This window comes from Erithacus rubecula, assembly GCF_903797595.1.
Source record: "Erithacus rubecula genome assembly, chromosome: 3".
NCBI classification, from domain to species: Eukaryota; Metazoa; Chordata; class Aves; order Passeriformes; family Muscicapidae; genus Erithacus; species Erithacus rubecula.
In genome coordinates this window covers 44865130-44886132 of record NC_136689.1, presented here as the reverse complement: position 1 = coordinate 44886132, position 21003 = coordinate 44865130, and the positions used below count along the sequence as shown (strand labels likewise).

Below are 21003 nucleotides of genomic sequence, written 5' to 3'. Positions count from 1 at the left end.
TGCATTTTCTTTTGTTAATATTATGATAATCCATGTTAAATCAATGATGTTTCTTTATACAAACAAGTTTATTCTAAAGTGATGGCAGCAAATTTTTACCTCATTAGACAGTAAGGGGATTTGGATGCTGCACAAATTTTGGCTTGATCCAAACATGATAAAACAGAAACATAATGAACAAACCTCGAGCCCAACATTCTTTTTCATTATTTGCACAATAAAAATGCACTAGCATAATTTCTCTTGTAGAAGCAATTGCTTTTTCCCCATTCTATGGATTACAAAAGGTCATATCAGGTCCTAAGTAGCTGCTTCTTTAACCAAATTCCTTCAGAGTTCCCTGGTAAGCAAACACTGGTAATGCATGGAAGATAATGATAAACAATATCACACATCAAATGGTTTTGGTTAGATACCGGTAGCCTAACACTGATTTTGCTTTTCTCAAAACTTTGCAAAATAGTGAATCATGTGGTTGGAAAGACAGCAGCTGGTGTTGGAATACCAACTTTCACCTTTTCAGCTCCACTAAAGTTTTTAGTGATGACCCAAAGCAGCATTTGGATGTCATCTGTAATACATACCAAAGACATTATCTTTGCTTAATTATGTCAGAAAAAAAAAAAATGCAGATGCTTAGGTCATCAACTGCCTTCTCTAGATGCTTAAAAAAAAAAAGAAAAAAATACTACATATTCCTACACAGAAGCTGTTTATTTCAATACAGAAGAATAATTCCCATAATAGCAGAGTAAAGTCTTAACAAAAGAACAGTTAGGCTTTGAAGATTCATGAACACTGCATACTGGAAATCTAAAAGATCAGAGTTGATTACAAAGATTTTTAAAATTGGTTCTTAGCCCTCCCCCACCCCCCCCCCCCCCGCAAGCCACAGAAGATACATGAAATTATTTCGTTCTGAAGTATTATTAATCATTGAGTTTCTTTCTCTTCCTTTTAAATTCAAGAAATCAGAGCCACCAGTGTTTGGAAAAACTCAGTTTTTCAGAGGCAGGGCAGTGATTCAGGTTATATCTGAATTCTCTCCAGTATGTTCCTGTAATTAGTGAATTTGACTTCCATTAAGTATAAAAAACACCATAAAAATATGATGCTCTAGTACACTAGTATAACACTGAAGTTAAGTAAATCCTATATTTTGGTCCTAATTCCTCCTTGTACTTATCTCCTTCATGTAATGTGTCTGCTTTAGCTTCCCTCTGTATCTATATCTAATTACTATTACTTGCATCACTGACCATTTTGCTGGCAAAAGAATATAGAAGCTGTTTATGCTCAGATCTGCAGAATGAGCACAAAAAAAAATTCTAATTTACACAGTTGCCTCTTGCAAAATACTGTGAAAGTTTAAGGCACTGTGTCAAGGAGTTAGCATAATTTCTGGGACAGAAAATAAGGTAGAGAAACAAGCACATCAACTGTGGTTGAAGGACAGAAACTGATTCTGGGAATTTTTTGAAGAAACTACTAGCAGTGGGATATGACCCACTTTGGACACCTGCACAAAGCGTCTGCACTTGGCAGATGTCCTTAAATAATGACAGTTAAATATTTCGGAAGTTTTTTTTTTTCCTTTTCTGTATTGTAGAGGTGGACCAAATACAACATTTTCTTAATTCTGGAGTGATCAGCTTGTCCAACCAGGTGCATGTTTTATCCCAAAATTCAAAGTAAATGCCTGTATGTCCTTTCACTCTCCAAAGGGCTCTAAAGGATACAGGAAACATGACATTGCCAGCTCAATGATTTGTGCAAACATCACTCTACTGAAAGCAATTTTGGGAGGCTTAGCTTCAGATATTTTTCTCCTAGATAATCAATGAGCTTTCCTTTGTTGCATGCCCCAACACCTGAGTAGATGAAAGTACATAAAAATGCAGCAAAAATGGGGAAAACATGAATGCAATTCAGATGTCTAGGGTGATTTGGAAGATCAGAGAAAGCTGATCTTCCAATATGAAACTCTTTCTTTCAAAGAAAATGCAACTTTCTATACTTATATTCTGCTTTAAATGCAGTATTTTTCCATCTACCACAGTGGAAATTCCCCACTCTGGTAAAATACGTTTTTTAAATTGAAAGCCTTTGTATCAATTAAGGGTTTGAAGTGCTAGTATGGAATCTTTACTTCACTAATTATATTATATCCACACAATATATTTTATAGTGTGCAGAATAGAAGAAAATACAAAGGTAAAACATATTTTATTATTTATCTGCTGATGATTAATTCTGCCTGCCAATAAGCACCATTTGCATCCCTGTGGGCCTAATATTTTCAGAGTGTCAAACTGAACAAATTGTGTGGCACCCATCAGTTTATTAAAAGCAAATTATCCATGGATTAAATTATGGAAGAGGAAGGTCATCAAAAGTTATCAAGATTTGACAGAGCCTTCTTGATCAAAAAACATCCACCTCTATCTTTCCTTTTCCTGTACTTGCAAGAAAATTATTCCATACAAAACATTTCTTGCAATTGCTCTAATTTCCTAAAGGCTACTGGACTTTTTGTTATTCCAACTGCAAAGGTAGCAAGCAGCACTGTTAATTAATGACCTTCTAGAAATTTGCACAATTACATTGCATGCAAACACTAGAACATTAGTAAATTACTTCTCTTCTATACAGCAGCAAAGTTGTTTTCAGCATATCATTATATAAACCTACTTAGACATATATTTCTGTAAATTATGTTGCAAATTACCTTACTTCCAGTATCCCCATGTTAGCAGCTGAATGAATATGCTGAGGCGCTGTTGCCATTCACTTTAGTGATATGATATTCCACAGAATTAATTTCCACTTTACCTTCAAGTTTTGTAGTGATGCTTATGGTAGCAATTACTGCTAATGCTTTATTCAGTATATTTAACACAACCTTTTGCTAAATCACTAAAGCAATGAGTAAATACTAAGAAAAGAAAAGAATGAATAATTAGAAAGTGAAAATAGCAAATCACGGTCCAGTGAACTCTGACTTTGCCTTATGCACATTAGCAACTATTTTCCTCAGCTCCTTATTTCTCCTACATTTCACAAAGCACTGTTAACCCCTTCCCTCTGGTTGTGGGTGGGAGCTCAGTGCACCAGTAAGATATGTTCAAATCCACATAGCCTTCAGTGAGTTAACTTTTCTTCCACAAAGGTGAAGAGTTTTGCTGACCCAGTGCAAGTCAGCTTGAATAAAATTCAATTCTGCTGTAGTCAACAGGAAAGTAGGAAGGAAAATAGGATTTAAAAAACAAAGCAAAAGTACCTCACAGCAGGAAATAATTATTTGGGCAATTGTTCACTTTGTTAACAGACTGGACTGTATTAATATCTATCAGTGCATACTGCTGTGTTTGTGGTTTCTCTGTAGTGGCATGTCTGGTCTCATTAGTTACAAAGCAGTCATACAGGCAAGTGAAATCTGCAATTGTGTGAGGTTTCTGAAGAATACAGAATACATATGTCATTAATGCTTAATCTGGCACCAGTTTATTCTGGTTAGAGTTCGAGCAGTTGAGTAAAATTAAGTCAATACTAAAAGAAGCTCAGAATGCCAATAGAAGCGGTTTGCAGACATAGTTTCACTGCCCATTACAGCTGCTATGGATTAGGCACGTGAAACGGTTCAATTCAAGTTAACATTTTTAGTATAGATACACAAAAAACTGCAACCAAAGTATTCTGTGTGCCTGCAGTCAAAAGCATTCTAGGAACACATATAACATTGTTCCAAGTTACCATTCCACATTTATCAATTTCAATCATGCTTCTTACCCTAAGAAGGTTAAACTGAAATTATTAGAATATATACATTTGTATGTGTACATATGTATCTATCTATACCTATATATATATATATGACATTGCCACTAAGAAATAGATTTGTAGACACAGATCCTATAAACTGCTGGGGAAAGCCTGACATTCTACAGAGTTTTACATTAAAATTATATTATAAAACTTAGAAAGCTATCAATATTAACCATCGAACATGGTAACACAAACCTTGTTTGTACTGGAACAGTTCTTTAACTTCCAAAAACCTTTCTTTTATGCATTCTGAAGGTTTTGGATACAAAGCAGGATCACAGGCAGAACACTCATCTCCTCATCTAGCTATATATTAGGTCCCCTTTTCCCAAGGGAAATATTGCCTGCCTTACTCAAGCTTCTTTGAAGCTACCTTAAAAACTATAACCATCCTCTGAAAAATGAACTTCTGGTTAGGAAACTGCAGGTGGTAAGGTAAGAATAGGCTTGCAATATAACTTTTTATCAGGCTCAGACATTTTACATAAATATGAGGGCAGTAGAGATGCCAATTATAACTGAATGCATTTCAGTCGTTGTTCTGAAGAAAGATTTTGATTTACTTGTTTTATGACAAGAGCATGGCCGCGCCAAATACTATTTCCCAATACTGCAGAGACTTAAACGAAACACATGCTGAATATATCACTCTGAGCTGTTCATTTATCTTTTATGGAATTTGAGGGATTTACTATGGCTACTTTCTTTTCACTTCCTTTTAATAATTTATCCAGTTCACAAGCCATCAGCTATTCAGAAGAAAACTGGAAAAGGTCAACACATGTAGCCAGCAATTGCAAAACATATCCCAGGCATTGCATTTCACTCTTGACACAATAACTTCCCTTTCCCAACCTTATTTCGGAAAACACGGGTATTTTTTATATCTGATAGTTCATAGGACTATCAATAGCCAGCTTTTGCAGTACTATGCTTTGCCCACTTTCCAAGGTGTGGGATCAAATCCAGAATCTGACAACATTCCTGATCATTTCTAGAAAAGTTGTGAGCTGAAATGTACAAAACTGCTGCAAGTCTCTTTGTAGCAGTTAAGCCTCACATAAAATCATTTGGCAAACTGGGGAATAAGCTCAAGAAACACCTCTGTAGGTTACCTGTGCCTCCTCTACTTTTCATCTTTCAGCCAGCTTTATATTTGAGGAAAGAAGGTTAGATTTATAGAGAATCGGTGGCCTATTGGCCTCCATAACTAATATGGAGGAGATATCCAGCTATGCCTATTCACTCTCAGGCACTTTTCAAAAATAAAGTGTATAATATTACTTAAATGTGCCTCAGCACACTGCTTGGGTCCAATACCCCTGTGGGTTTGCTACTCTGTGTGTCAAAATAGTGTAGGGGTTTAAAAACTTTTAACTGAATAACTAATTATTCTATCCACCTCATATTTATTAAAACTTTGTTTTGAGCCATATATAACTTCAATAATTATTTTCAGTTTTGGTCTCCTAATTTGGAATCAGTTTCTAAAGTAGATTATCAGAGATTTTGCTGAAGTTATCTGCAATTTACAGTTTCATAAAATCCCCCATGTAAATCTGGAGAATAAGACAGGTTGTCGGTAATAAGCTGAATTTACAGAACAGAATTTGGTCTGTTTATTGTGAAGGGTTATCTTTTAAATTTTACTTACATTAACTGACTTTTTTGATAATCCATTTTAAAAGTAACAGATCTCATACTCACATTTACATAAGATTTCAACTCTTTGAGGTAATCTAAGGGGTGAATTACAAAGCACTAAGTATTTGGTTTTTACAAATTACAAGCAAGAATGAATCTCATTAATTATTTCAATTTCAGGTACCTGAATACCATCTCAGTGCACTGAATTCTGTAGACAGTTGCCAGGAATTCTGTAGGACAAATTCACAAGATTACAAGTTTTTGCTGTTAGTGTTCAAGTATTACCCACATAAAACATCAATTCTAATTATTTAAATGACAGTGTGATACCTAAGTCAAGACTTACAATAAGAACAATTAATCTTGTGGCTTTGACACTAGACTGGCACTGAGAGGTAGAGCCAGTTTAACTAAAATTACACTACACTTTCAGGATGTCTTTTGACACCTATTTCAGATGTCCCTTTGAAAAATGAGAATAGCACTATTTTTAAAATTCAAATTATAATTGCCTTTTCTAGTGATATCTCACAGTAGCACAATAATATGATAATCTTGAAAAAACCTATTTGAAAACTTTAGATCACAATCTGCACTGACTTAATTCAGGAAAAAAAGAGGAACATATATAGAGATCAGTGGTTCTGAAACAAATACAACAATGGAAAGACTTCACTAGGTGCCTAGAAAGTGAAACCTAGGCATATTAAATACAAAAACTATTACAAACATGTAAGGAGAAAGCATCTCCTGCTATTTTACACTCTCTAAACTATGTTACAATCATTTCACATATTTTACACTTTTCTTATCCAGTGGCATATGAATTTTATTTCAGTTACATACTGAATCAATACTAAGACAATATGAGACTTTTTTCCTCAGATTCATACAATAACTCTGAATAAAATAGTCTAAATCAAATCTCCTGCTCCTAACAGGGTCAACACTGAATTCAGATCAGGTTGCTCAGGGCTTTATCTAACGTATCTAGGCCTGACAGCTCCAAGGAAGGAGATGTCACAGCCTCACTTAGAAGGCTATACCAAAGTTTCAATGTTGTCATCATGAGAAGTTGCTGGGATTTTTTCCCCTTTATATAATTTGGGAACCTCTCCTTTTTCAATATACAACCATTATGTCTCTTTCTCCTGCCTTGCAGTTCTGTGAAAGCCAGGCTCTTTCTTCTCAAAACCTCCTCTTTAATACTGGCAACCTACATCCAAAGTCCATCCTAAGCATCCTCTTGTCCAGGCTAAACAAGTCCCATCGCCTCTACTCCTTCTCACAGAAAAGCTCCAGCTCTCAACTGCATAGTCCACTGCTGATCCCACACAATTTTACTGACATCTTCCTTATACTAGGAAGATATTCAGGGGACCAGAATGGAACACTGTATTGCCTATGTGCATATTTTCATGTTTGTTTGGGATTTTTGACAGTGGTTTTGCTTGTTTGGGTTTTTAATTTTTTTTTGTCTAATTACTTGTGTTAATCTAAATGTAGCCATTAATCCGAAATATTCATATAGTGGACTATGAAGAGGATATAAAACTCATGGCCTGTATCCTGATACTTTTATGACCTCCTAAGATAAAGGATACTTTTTTCTGAGTATACAGTTTAATTATACTTAGTTTATATCAACATTTGTCATTATAGACTGGTTTTGGAGTGTCTATTGAACCTAAAACTAGATTTCATTTTGTTCTGAGATCAGGTATAGTTTAGAAATAATAGATCCCCTACATGTAAAGAACTAGAATATTTTCATAATAGTTTTGCTATTTAAAAAAGAAGTGGTCAGATATAAGTATTAATATCCATACCAACTTCTCATATTTTACTTCTCCTTTTCTCTAGCTTACAATATTTGTGGACTAATTCCTGCTATAACTATTCTATTAAACAAAGTACTGAAATCACTCTCATCAGTCCCTTTTTGGGTTCTTTCTTGCTTTGGACCACCCATACACCAGGTTCATGCTGTACTCTGCTTTCTACACTCACAGTAGAGAAAACTCTTTGTTTCAACACTAAGAAATTTAATCTTTCTCCATTGCTGAATTTTAAAAAGCATCATCCTTGCCTTCATATATCTCAGTCATTTTCTCACATCATATTTTTCATTGGAAGTCTTATGAATATAAAACTTTTTTCAGACTAAAACATCAAAAACCCACAAGACCCTACCAAGCTAGCAGTAACAAAGCCTGCCTCATTTGCTGTCATCTTGATCTTTTTTGTTTATCAGTATCTTCAATCTTCTCTCTCAAACAACGTAATGTCTTGGGAAAAAAAAAAAAAAGTGACTTAAATATTTTTGTAGCCAAAAATAATTATTGCAACGCATGAGTCCCATTATATACAAAAAGCAATGCAACAATTACTTCATTTGTTATGAAGAAGTTAGCATTGCTCTGTGGGCTCCTTGTCAAGTACCAGCAGTTACAAAATGTCTTTGTGCAATGCATAAGCATTCCTGAAGTTTTGTGAAACTGGGGAGAAGAAATCAATATTAAGAATCAGGGAGCTGGAGCAGTCACATGAAATACAGTTCTGTTCCTACCACAAAGCTAAGTGGTTTTGATCTTTCTGAACTTCTCAATCATGTGTGACCAAAGAATTCTTTGCAATGAATTATGTTTGCCTTCTATGTTAATGAAAAGCCAACATACATAATTTATAGAAGCTAGGAACCAAACATTAAAAAATAAAGTAATAAAAAAACCATAGGAGTCTTTAATGGCAGAGTTCTCACCATCTAAATGGAACTATTATACAATATTTTTCTGTCAGATTTATTAGGCTTTATTTGAATATGTTTGACTTTGCAATGATGTTTGTACAAAAACTCCAAAGAGTGAAAACATTAAAAACCAATAAAATCAAATAAATGAATGGTCACAAAAAACCAAAAAGTTTGTAGAATACTTCATTTTCTTTTAAAGCCAGTATTAGGTTTAAATTTCAGGCAAAAATACCTAAAATACATTATTCCTCTTTCATAAAGGTGGATCCTAATATTTTACTTTCTTTTTTGATTTTATGCTGCTACTCCTCAGTATAGTAAGTTCTGTAAGGAGTGGTATTCCACCAAATTAATTGTCATCCTCTTTCTTTAGTGACAGAGAGAGGCTTCTTCCAGATCCAGGAATTGAAAAGTATTGGAAAGCAAGAGAAGGTCTGAATCCTGAGCCACATGCATCAACAAGGAACATTTCCATTGGCTTGCACAGCTTCAAAGTATATGTAATTATATATGTTTTGCAGTGCCATATCATTCCCACACTCCTCATCCTCATATAAAGAAGATTGATGAGTAAATATTCTATTGAAAGACAAAGCTAGCAATAGAAAATATATTTCTTCACCCAGTTCCTGCTGCTGGGACATATGATTTGCTTGGTATACAGTGCAATTAGCTTTTTCATGTAATGAGTAAGAATTATCTCTCACCCTTTTACAACAGATATATATCATTTGAGCTTGTCTACTTAAGGTGAGGTTTTTTATCTACACCATCTTGCAAATTAGAACTAGTAGAGCAGTTGCTCTACTATCACTCTAAGTGCTAAGATGTCACTGATTTCATATGACAATGCAACTTGCTTGAGATGTATAATACGGATTTCCAGATAAAACAACTACTTTGTACATCTGAAGAATTAATTTCCTGAAGTACCTTTATTAACTAAACAGCAAGATCTTAACCAAAGTGTTCTATTGATAGTAAGTTTGAAGGTATGTTTTGGGAAAATATTACAAATTATCAGTAACACAATGCAAATTACACAATTTTGAGTGAAGTAATCTTAGACTGCTTATGGCTACTTCTGAAGGTAGAGAAATGGAATAGTTTCTAATCTGAAAACAACTCAAGAGCTGGACCTCATTCCCAAGAAACGCCTAATCAGACCAAATTGTTTCACAAGTGAGCTGGTTAGCACAAAACACCATTTACCTACAATAAAAACTGAATCATCAGTGCAGATAGGCAAGAGCTCTCTTGAACAATATTCTTCCTTGCTTCTTAAAATCAGTAACTGAGAAATGTGTCCTTTCCACTTATTACTGCAACATTCTTCATGAATCTTGGGGAAAATGCATCAATATGAAGAGAAGCTGTTACAAAATTAATTGCAAAGTTTAATAAGGTAAATCATTGGATACTACACGGCTTCTAGCGATAATTGCGGGTTACAAATCCAGAAGCAGCCTTCTGTTTGCCTTTTCTCCTAGCTAACCTACTACATTTTGGCATTTCCTGTTCGCCTGTGGTAGGTCTGTCTAGAGGTTACAAAGAAAACAAGCTAGGAGAAAAACACGTACTCCTCACTCTGATAGCAGTCATTCTTCCCCAAGCATAGTTCCTTTGGTAAGCCAGCCTTCTTCCTTATAAACATTTTAACACGAAAAATCCTACTTCTCAGGGTTAGTCATAACAAATTCATCACTTAGTTCCAAGAAGACATATATGCAAAGACCTGTTCTACAGGTTGTCAAAAATAACTGACTCATTTTCTTAAACAGCTGCACGTCAGGAAACACTGACAAGACATTACAAGACAACTTTTTTCCCCATATAGAGGTTATATTGGGAAAATAACCTGATTTTAAAAAAAATAGTGAAAGAATTCTTGTCAGGAATTTGCTTCCTCTGCTGCATTTAACAGTTAAAACCATTAAATCATCTGCTTCAAAGTGTTGATTTGGTTGTTATTATTACAGAAATTAAATCTTCAGATATTTGAAAGCCCCACTAGCTTCATACAAAAAGTATAAGCAATTGCATATATCTCCAACATTTCATTATGACATTATCTCCATGATGATTAAACAGATCAGGAATAGGAGAAGAATTATAATAACTCAAAATCTTCATTTCATATGGGATCGCATTCAGTACCACTGGTATAGGGATCTTTATGTTTTTAGTCAGTGTACCAGCAGGCAAGAAATCAAGACCATAAAAAAATATGTAAAGAATTTTACAGACCTTTGTGACACTTCTATCATATTTAATTTTATTCCTCTCTGATTTCTATGTGAAGATTCAAAACTGACAGTGACTTGTATTGTCTTCAGACATGTTTAGAACACATAGAATTATTAGATCATTAGCAATTTTAGTTCTTAACTATTACTGAATAACAACTAGCAACTCTGAGTTGACAGCCTCAGAGGCCAAAAATTAAAATAAGTATATATCTTTTGATTTGGTTTCTCAAAATAAATTACAGACATACCATAACAATATGGCATGAAGGAACCTGTACCACTGCTGTGTCTGATTTTCCTTTTCTTTGGAATACACAGTTAAACAGACAATTAAGTAAACCACACATTTTCTTTAATAAGCACTCAGTGAATTTAGTGTCACTAAGTAAGTTCTTTATGACTTGGAATCACTTTATAATATCCCATAATAAATAAGGGATTTTTATCTACCCTACACCCAAGTCTTCTAAAAGACTGTTCATGAAAATTATGCAAATGTAACCTCCAACACAAGTTAAGTACAGACCCATCAATTATGGTTTAGTTGTCCATAAGGAAAACAAATATGCTGCATACAAGATGACATACCACTCATTATAGCTTTTCACAAATTACAATTCCATAACTACATTATTTATTAATTAATAGGCTACCACACTAACTAATTTATTCACTGATGTTGAACAATTTAGTTAATAGCAAATCCAATACTTAAAGGCCACAGATTTTGCTAAGATACCTTCTGTAGTTGAAGACTGCATTCCTGCAATGACTCGCAACCAAGTAGTCATTTGGCTAAATTCCAATCAGGATTTTATTGTGTTACGCAAATTCAAAGCTCCATGATTACAAAATTGTTTCTGAATGTGAAGAAATTTAATTTTTAACTGTGAAAATGTAATAGCATATTTTTAATATCCTAGAAAATACTTATTCTTGTAAGTTCTTTCTTTACCAATACAAAGTAATGAACTCAGCCAAAAGGCCACTTTTCTGTCTTAATCATCCCAAAGTAAAATGAATATCAATATCAAACTATTTGAATCCATTTAAATATCATTGACACTGTCACCAATTTTCTTTGGTTTTAGAGAGACAAAAGGAAATTATTGCAATCCCATACTTTAATAGGAAAGTAGATCTTTATGGTTAACAAACAAACTTAAATAGCTTTTAATCAGGTCAAATTGTCAGTAAGTGTACTTTCTCAGAAAGTGTGCTTTCTCCTAATCAGAGATCAGAAGAGTGAAACTACTGCTCCATTATCTTATGCAGATATTCTAGATGGGCAAACATTACTTTTACAGTTGATAGCCTTCTCATTACGAAAGTCCGATTTGATCAGGCACTTTTGATGTTTTGATAGAAAGACTGAAAATTACTTTATTTATTGAAATCATCAGTGCTACAAAAAATGGAATTGGAAGAGATGTGTGTGATGCACTGTTGCAATTCCTTTTTATCATTTTTTTTAAATTAAACTCTGAGCTATGGATCAAAAAATAGAAATTTATTTTGCCTAAGACAGATATGTATGTATAAACTTGCTATAACTTGTAGCTGAAATTACATTTTGCTACATAGCCAGAACTAAGTAAAGCAGTAAAGGAAGCAAAATCAACAAGATGACACAATGACACATCTGAAAACTTCATTTCTGATGACCACATGACCATATCTACAAATACATATAAGCTTTCTGGGCAGAAGTTTCAAAAGCAATACTAATTAAATAGTAAGTAAAAGGAATAATAAAAGTTATACTATGCATGGTTGTATCTAAATAAAACAGAATTTCACCTTATGATTTCTGTGATCTGAAGACAATAAACAACACTTACCAGAGTGTAAGACAGCTGGCAGATTTTCATAGCTCAGAAAGTGACTGTCTTTTACTGCCTCAAACACTACTATTAGTTGGGATGAGTATTCACACTCTTCACCAGTTTATTAGTGATTTTTAACATAGCTATCAAATAATACACAAGGGTACATCCATTCCTTTAATCAGCCTGCAAAAAAACCCTCTTAAAAAAAAAGGGAAAAAAGAGGCTAGGTAAAAACACAGAAAAAAGCTTTATACTACATTCCTTCATTTGTTGCAACTTTAATTGCACAGGAAAGCAGCATTTCAGTGGGAAAAAAACAAAGAAAAAACCCAACAAACAAGGAGTACTAGAGAGCCTGTTTCTACTTAAATACTTTCCCCATTTTGACTTTTTAAGACCAAAAAGTAAAGCACAACCCATACAAAAAATACAAATCTTCCCATAAAAATCTCCTTCCCAGGTTGACTGCTAGTGCACATGGGAATTTAGTACAAAGACATTTTCTGCAAAAGTTCCAGTTTACACAATGATGACTGAAAACATTACATCTTTGTTAAACTGACTTTCTATTTATCAGGTCTACAGGAGAGACTGCTTCTGGACAAAATATTTAAGACTGAATAGAGACATGGCACAAAGAAAAACACTTTTCACTTTATTACTGAAAAAGCTTTGCCTTCTACATCTCCAATTTCTTCCTAATATACAGATGATTTTATACCTATTTAAGCTGTCACTGTACACACACCATGTCCATCATAGCTCTAAGTAGCAGAAAAATTTTAAGAGTTACACTATTTACAGCCACCATCCTTTTTTCTTCCCAAAGGAAAACACTGCAGCATTATGTATTTGTTTTACAATGTCTGCTGTTAAAGATTTCACAAGGAGCATATAAGTTTATGTGGAAAGCTGTTGTCTGTAAAGGCAGCAATGTTACAGATCAACAACCAGATTTTACAAGGATTTTCACTGTCACCAAGGGGTCAGTTTGATTAATCCTTTATCAGTAAAGCTTTGCCTCAGGAATACAGCAATATTCCAGCTTCAGAGAATTTTCCCCTTGCCTATTCCAATAGCTTCGCTTCTTCCCAGAAATCTGGCCAGTGTTGCTGACTTTAATTTTAGATTTCTGCTAATTTACTTGTTAAAAATAGTACTTCTGTCTTAATACTGTACTTTTTGAAATATTGCCCATTCTGTAGCACTTAGAGACATGCACATGAAAAAAAAAAAAAAAAAAAAAAAAAAAAGTAGTTAAAATATTCACTGCTTTCAGGCACAGAACATGACCAGAAATCTAATACTGTGTCAGCAAACAGACTGTTTCAGAACCACATCCACACATTCTCTGGCAATATGTAAACTCTCTGCCTCACCCTTATACACTTTCCTCTTCAAAGCAGATACCAAAGAAATGAGTTTGTCCCCTGTTTTTTAACATCAAAGACAGCAGCCCAAATTAATCCCTAGTGTAACTTGATGGAATTGGTCCTTGGTCTTATTCCCCAAGGAAAGCACTATTCCAAAACATACATTTAATTAATATCCTCTCTCATCTGTAGATTCCTATAGGGCTCTTAAACTTTTCCTTGTGGTATGCTCTTTGCAACTAGTCTAAATTCATACAAAGGCCCCTTCTATCCTGGTGCTTTAGTAGTGCTAGGAAATAATTTTAACATGTATGTTAAAAGATGTTTCCACAAGAACACGGATAACACAGAGTGAACACTCAACTGTGGAATTTTGCAACTAACATAAAGCAAAACCAAGGAAGTAGCTTTATAGTCTGTGACTGCACATGGAAAATTGGTGAAAGAGAAGGAGAAGCAATGGTCCGAGCCAGATAAAACTGGGTATGGAAAAAAAAAAGAAAGTTTGACCATTATCTTGCTTACAATAAAAATCAAAGGCAAAGCTCCTATTAGCTAAAAATATATCGGATCAAGTTTTCATGAAGCAGAATAAAATTCTCCCATGTCTCTCAAGCAGAAATTATTACTAAATTGATGTAAGCATATACTGAAGAGCCTTTTTAAAAAAAAAAAATCATCTTGAGTGTACGTATAAGCAAAAGCAAGATGCATGGTGTTAGTTTGAATCAGAGCTAATGTAAGGAACATAGCAGCCAGGAAGAAGAAACTGAATAGAAGTGTAGTGTAGAAGAGTAATATAACCAGAACTGCATTCAACTTTTTGATATTAGACTTAGACAAACCAGGTAAATAAAGACTCAGACTTGTTTTAAAAAGCTTTTAACTGCCTCTGCATGTGTTACCATTTCTAGCTCTGAACTGAAGCACAGGGATACTGGACAGTAGATATACGTGGATATTTTATGTTACAATTTGCAAATGTGTGCATTTTCGAAGTTTACGGGACAAAGAAAGCCAAACAGTTCCTCACACCCATGCTCCATGATTCTGAAAACATCCCCAGCAATAGCATACTTAGCCACAAGAAAAATGTCAATTTAGATTTTATAAAGACAGACCATGTAATTGTGAACTGCTTTACATGAGAAAAAATATGTTTCTGAAATCTACTGCAACATTCAGCTCCTTAGGTTGCCTAGAATAGCAGGACCCAAGACTCCCATAAGAAAAGTCTGACCATGAGACCAAAATCAATGCAGTAGCAAGGTATTTGCCAAGTGAGGCTAAGACCAAACGTAGAACAATGTTTGAAACTTTTGGTTCTTGGATTTTATTCTCTGCATTGTACCTGCTCTGGAAATAGCCAACTGAACAGAATCACAGCCAAGCTAATGCAAATGTCTGATTACAATGCATCCACTAGGTCAGACAAACCTCACATATGCAGAATTCAGCTTCTCAAAGCATTTTAAAATAAATCTCATTTTACACAGCTGATAAGAATATGACTTAATAGAATATGCTACTTGTAGTATGACATGATCTTCTAGTATGAAGGTCTTGCCAAACATTCCAAATGTCATCATTTTTTCATGTGCACAGGCTTTTACATTAAAAAAATTCAATTTTAAAATAAATTTTTAATATTTCTAGCCACTAAGATTGCTAAGGTAGATGATTTTTGATAAAGAAATTAAAAAGCAGTAACAGCTTGAAAACAAAATCAAGCTAGTTATTTTAAAATATCTTTCCCCAAATTTCCGTTATGTTGAAACTCAGACCCAACTCTTAGTGCAATCCAGTTTAAAGTAACTGATTATTTGCAAAACTATTCTAAGATACAATACTGACATGCTCTCTTGCACATCAACAAATAGGAGCAATTTACCATACATCCTGTTAATTTTTATTTTCTTTTCCAAAAATGTATAACTTGGAAGAAAATTCATTAGAACAGCCCTCAAAATCACTGTTCAGCTGAAAGCATTCTGCAGAGAAAGCTTGGGGAGTACCATGGAAAACAACAGAAAGTCAGGGTTCTATAAATAACCTTCTTATCAAAGGATAAGCTTTCTAACTTTATCTACAGGTTTTGCTCAATTAAAAATTCAGCAGCAGCCTCCAAAGATCATGGAGCAGGTAGATCGTCCTAACCATTGTCACATTTTGGTGAGACCCTTGATATACTGTAGTCAAAGGGAAAGTACTCCAACCTGCTTCAGGGAAAGAAGCTGTCAGCCCTGGTATGAGGTATTACTCCATAAGCAGTTCCACTGGTCAGCAATTACGCAAGAGCAGCAAGGCATGGTAGAATTTTTAGTCATACAGCTCTTTTTAATTATCAAGGAATAGCTATGTTTATTTGGCTTGAAGTATAATTTTAAAGAAAATATTTTCAATCCTAAAACTTAGTTCTGAACCTAACTTTCTGCATGACCTTGGGTGAATTTCAAACTTAATATACTTCAGCTTCTCCTGTACTGAAAAGAATGCACCATAACATACCCACCTCTATAAATCACTATTCTGCTTACGTGAAAGTCATTTTCCAATGTAAGTGCGAAATCTTTTTATTTATTAAAGGAGGCTTCTACCACAGTCCTTCACTTAAGGTTGTTAAGGCCACCCTCTACCTTTAAATCTAGCACGGCATTTATTGATTAATGACCACATGATCCCTGTCAGGAATATAAAAGCAATATAAATATTCTGTTTCCTGACAGATCAGCTGTCTTAAGCAGTCACTTGTGCAATTTTAGCTATTTAGCCTAATGCACCCCCACTTTAGTAGTTTCCAGTAGTCTTAAGTGGATACACTTACTTTAGCCAATCCTAGTTCCTGTGTGGTGTGCTGGGTCCTGAGTCCTGAGGTGCTCTCAGCTTTAGTTTATGTGCTACCTAGAGGCTCTTTTACAAATCAGTTCTGTCTTCCTCACACTCAGGTTTTTCAGCTCACTGCAAATACAGGTTCAAATTTCCAACCCAACAGGTGGGACTAAAATTAGATAATTATTTATAATTTAAAAATATATATATTGTCTTAAACTACAAAATACTTAGTAGTTAATATTTAATATTATAAATATACTATGTATAATTGAATAAACTCCATTAAACTTAATAGGAACCTGCTCTACGCAGGGAAATACTGGCCATAAATGCTCTGGAAAACAATTATGCTGAATTCAAAGACACCATACCATGAATAATACACTGTTGAGATTGCTGTAGTTCTTAGAACTGAATGCAACTTACTGCTCAGAATTACCCACCTTCAAACAGCAGGGACTGAAAAGATACAATAATAGTCATTAGTATTCAAAATTCGAGTTGCTTATTAGTAATAATAAGAACCACATTGCTAATCTATTTTTAGAGTTCATTACTGAAAGAAATTTCCCAGTTATTAGAGGCACCAGTTATGTGTTATTGCAAAAATTTCATAAGTTGCCAAAATTCATTTTAAAACTACACTTGGTCTGAAGGAATCTTACTAGAAAGCTGTTTAAACAGCACCACTGTACCTTGTAGATAGTGAAGGGGTGACTTATTTAACAATTATTTTCTCTTGGCAAGTAATAAAAAAGCAAGACATTCAACTAGGAAGTAACAATCTATCTGGAGCAGGTTATATTTATCCAGGAGTTGATATATTTAACAATCAAGTGCAGATCTGCTAAAACACACTGTTGTCTGCTAAAATGAAAACTTAATTAAAATCATCACAGTGGGAGAGTAAAACTCTGTAAGGATGGTAAGTGCTTGGTGACTAGAAAATGTTACATTAGCCATAGATAAACCTACTGAAATAAGCAGACTGTCAAAATATGACAGGAGCAAACTGTTGCATCCCAAATACGAAGATATTTTATTGACACATGATAAAGCTAACTAAGGAAGAAGGCACACAAATGTCTTTTTTATCCCTTAACAAAAATTTGTTACAGTAACTGACTACACACTGAAGTTTAAATGCCATCAAAACCCATGCATTTAAAAATGTCAAAAGCAGTTTCTAAAACACTGGGCTAAAAAATAACCAGTACAAAATAGAACTCCTCTCCACTTGCCAATTAATAAACTCATCTCTAGATTATTATGAATTAAACAAACAAAACATAATACATCATAATTAAACACAAACCCCTCCCCACACTTGCAACTTCCTGTAGAAGTATTTGTAGGAGAGCAGCATTATTTCAGTTTTTTTAACAGCTGTAAAGGTACCTTGTTCTATAGCAAGCAAAAGATGCAAGGCATCTACTAACTGGGATACTGAGTCTAAAAAGAACCCCTAAATCTCATGAAGCCTCAAGGAAAACTAAAGCTTCAAGGTACAGCAAAGTTGTTGGAGGCATTTCTTTCATTATATATTGTACTCTGAATGCATCAGTATCTGCTTTATTTAGACACTGACAATACCAAATATATTATCTAGTCATACACAGAAAGATCATCAAAAAGTGAAACCACAGTAAGAATCATTGCTTTAAAAACTCAGCCTAGCCTGAAATATGGAAAATTAATAGTTTTAAATTAAATATACTTCTGCATCTAATATCCTACATTTTGATGAAAACATTTATAGCCAATGGACATCATAGAAAGTGCAGTCAGGACATTGCATGGCTAAGCCAGATGTGTTAGAATTTGTAGAAAACAAAGACAGCCTATGCTAAGGTCAACACCCTGGCACCACGCTCATTAATTTACAAGAAGTCCCATCATTGGGGTGCCAAGTCCCACCAGCAGCTTTTAGCTGCTTTTAGCACACTGCTTTCCTGTATGCTCCATAGTCTTCCACACTCCCAGTACATTTCTTGAGCATAGATAATTGCAACCTTTCTAAAAGAATCAGAGGTCTAAAATTCAGCATCCACAGATCTGCTAAAGTATAGTCTTCCAAGAGCTTCAGTGTTTAAATGAAGGAGAAAAAAGTTTGCAAGAAGAACTATAAAAACAACTAACCTTTGTTTACTGAAACAGTTTTACACACCAAAGTAATCAATAAATTATCTGTATGACTTTCACAGCCTCTGTCTCCTTTCCTTTCCTGGGAGTTCAGTGGGTACAAATGAGGTCTCTATTGAATATCCATGATCCTCGTTCCTTTCCTCCAATTATCATGTTGCTCTGAGTTTTCCTTCTCTCTGAACTACTTGGTAGATAAGTAACCTTTTCTAAAGTTGATGACCCTTGATCATCTGCACTCTATGATCTGTTCAGTATTAATGAAAATTGTAATCAACAGACACATTAAAAAAAAGAGTAGGGTATTGTTTAGAATTCAACACAGGGAAAAATTATTAAGGATGAATTTTAAGCCATTTTTTCAACAAAGGTGTTCATCTTTGAAACAGTTTTGATTTTCATAATATAAGTGGATGGACTTGTTCTCTAGATCTGTGTCTCTCTTCTCTCAGAATGCAATGTTTTTTCATTACTAGCACTGTGCCATGAGCCTGGAATTCTACTCAGGAAAAGACTCAGAAAAAAGAGGCAAGGATGCAAGTAGTCTTCCAATAGAAATGAAATTTGCAGTATGATAAAAGTATATGCAAGGAGTCCACAATCTGAAGCCAGTATGCATAAAGTATAGATACATGCGTTCCCTATGGAAAGTTTTAAAAGCTCTGCAGGAGCTGCAAATAGCAGTGAGGCCTAAAGCAAAGCCAAGGAACACTTGGAACTTCTGAGAAACTGAATGTCAACACAATATCATTTATGAAAGTACGCAGTAAATTCTGAGAAGCTGCCTCACAAGTCTCAGTTCAACCAATGACTTTAGCAGGAGCTTAATTGGCTTTCCTGCTACCCTTCTTCTTGAGCTAGTTCTATTTTGACCATTGAGTGAAAAGCAACAGCCAGTGTAAATCTCTTAATCTGTCACTCATGACATTTAAATAGAATGTGTTGTGGTGAACAGTGTGACTCAGGTTAAATTTCCTGCTTTAATTATTTTTCAATGAAAGTTGACACTAGTAACCCAAAAGAAATCCCACCATAAGCAGGCAAATAGGCTGGAACTCTATCACAAAGTTGTCACTAGGTACAGTGAAGAATTCACTATCAGGTGATTATTCATCAACAGAAGAAAACTCATCATATTTAAAGGCTCACCTTTTCAGTCTGTATTAATTCCTGATGATTGTGACATAGTTATTTTTTAAACAGTTAATACTGGAGTTCAGAAGAACCAAAGAACTCTGAAAATTCCAGACAGCAGAAAAGCAGTGTAATACAAAGGTTAGTGTCAAATAACTATTACTTTTATCAGTATTAGAGCAAATAATTCTAAGTACAATGCATCTTGCAATCATGTGAGAGTATACTTAATATTCATACTGCAATGGCAATAGAAATAAGAGAGCCTGCACATACAAAAGGACTCTTACAGCCTTAAATTTCAGCTAGGTGCATGAAATAATCATATGCATAAATCTATTCCTACTCAATATAACAGTCCACTGATAATGAAACACATTCTAGAAACCATTCACTGCAGCAGTCTGAACATTGCAATTATCACATTAAAATAGGTGACTAATGAATTTGGTACACATGTGGCTACTCTACCATAAAATGTATCCTAATAGCTGCAGTGATTTAAATGCCATTATGAAGAGAGATAGTTGAAAAGTCTGGACCCCATTCATTTACATAGTAAGAATTAGACTATAAAAAGTGATTTTCTCATAATTATTAAGCAGTAAAAAGACACTTGTTCTCTTTTTTTTTTGTGGCTGCTACTGTTTTCAGCCCCTGGAGTAATAGATGAAAATAATTTTTAAAAATTTACAACTGCAGGAGGAATTACTAGATTAATATAATAATTTTAAGAAAAAAAAATCTAAGCCTTACATAATCATACCCATGACAAAATGCAGACAATTCAGGAATATCTCCTTTGGTTAGAATGAAGAACATTCAATATATTGACATCTGTTAAAATATAAAATATATTATATATATAGTAAAAAAGTATTCAACATGATCAAAATCTGTACTTAATTTTATAAAAAAAATGACGTAAGAAGTAGATGAGACTTTAGGCAAGCTTCTTTTATTGCATTCCACTCCATCAAAAATACTCTGAACAAATTTTGAGGCAAGAGGCTGAAAGTCCAAGCATTTTTCATGCATAGAGGGAAGTATTTTGTATTCTAGTTCATGTGTCACTCAAATTGCATCATTATCAATCATGAAGGAAAAAATAAGCTGGTTTAGAAAATCTAGAAATTTAGCCAATATCTCTGGGAGATACAGGGAATGGGCAGATCTTTATGAGGAAACTGGCAATCTTTCCTTGCCATTAAAAAAAACAA

The 21003-nt window shown here is 34.3% G+C and overlaps 1 protein-coding gene across 4 annotated transcripts in view; it reads right to left on the bottom strand.

Moving 5' to 3' along the window:
- Positions 1-21003, bottom strand: part of BBS9 (Bardet-Biedl syndrome 9) — a 286703-nt gene that overhangs the window by 65596 nt on the left and 200104 nt on the right. For 2 of the 4 annotated variants that reach the window (XM_079302572.1, XM_079302570.1), the window contains one exon: positions 5654-5702. The exons of the other annotated variants lie outside the window; for them this stretch is intronic. In XM_079302572.1, the coding sequence (XP_079158698.1) occupies positions 5654-5702 (49 nt within the window). The remainder of the gene's footprint in view (positions 1-5653; positions 5703-21003) is intronic. 4 annotated transcript variants of the gene reach the window in all.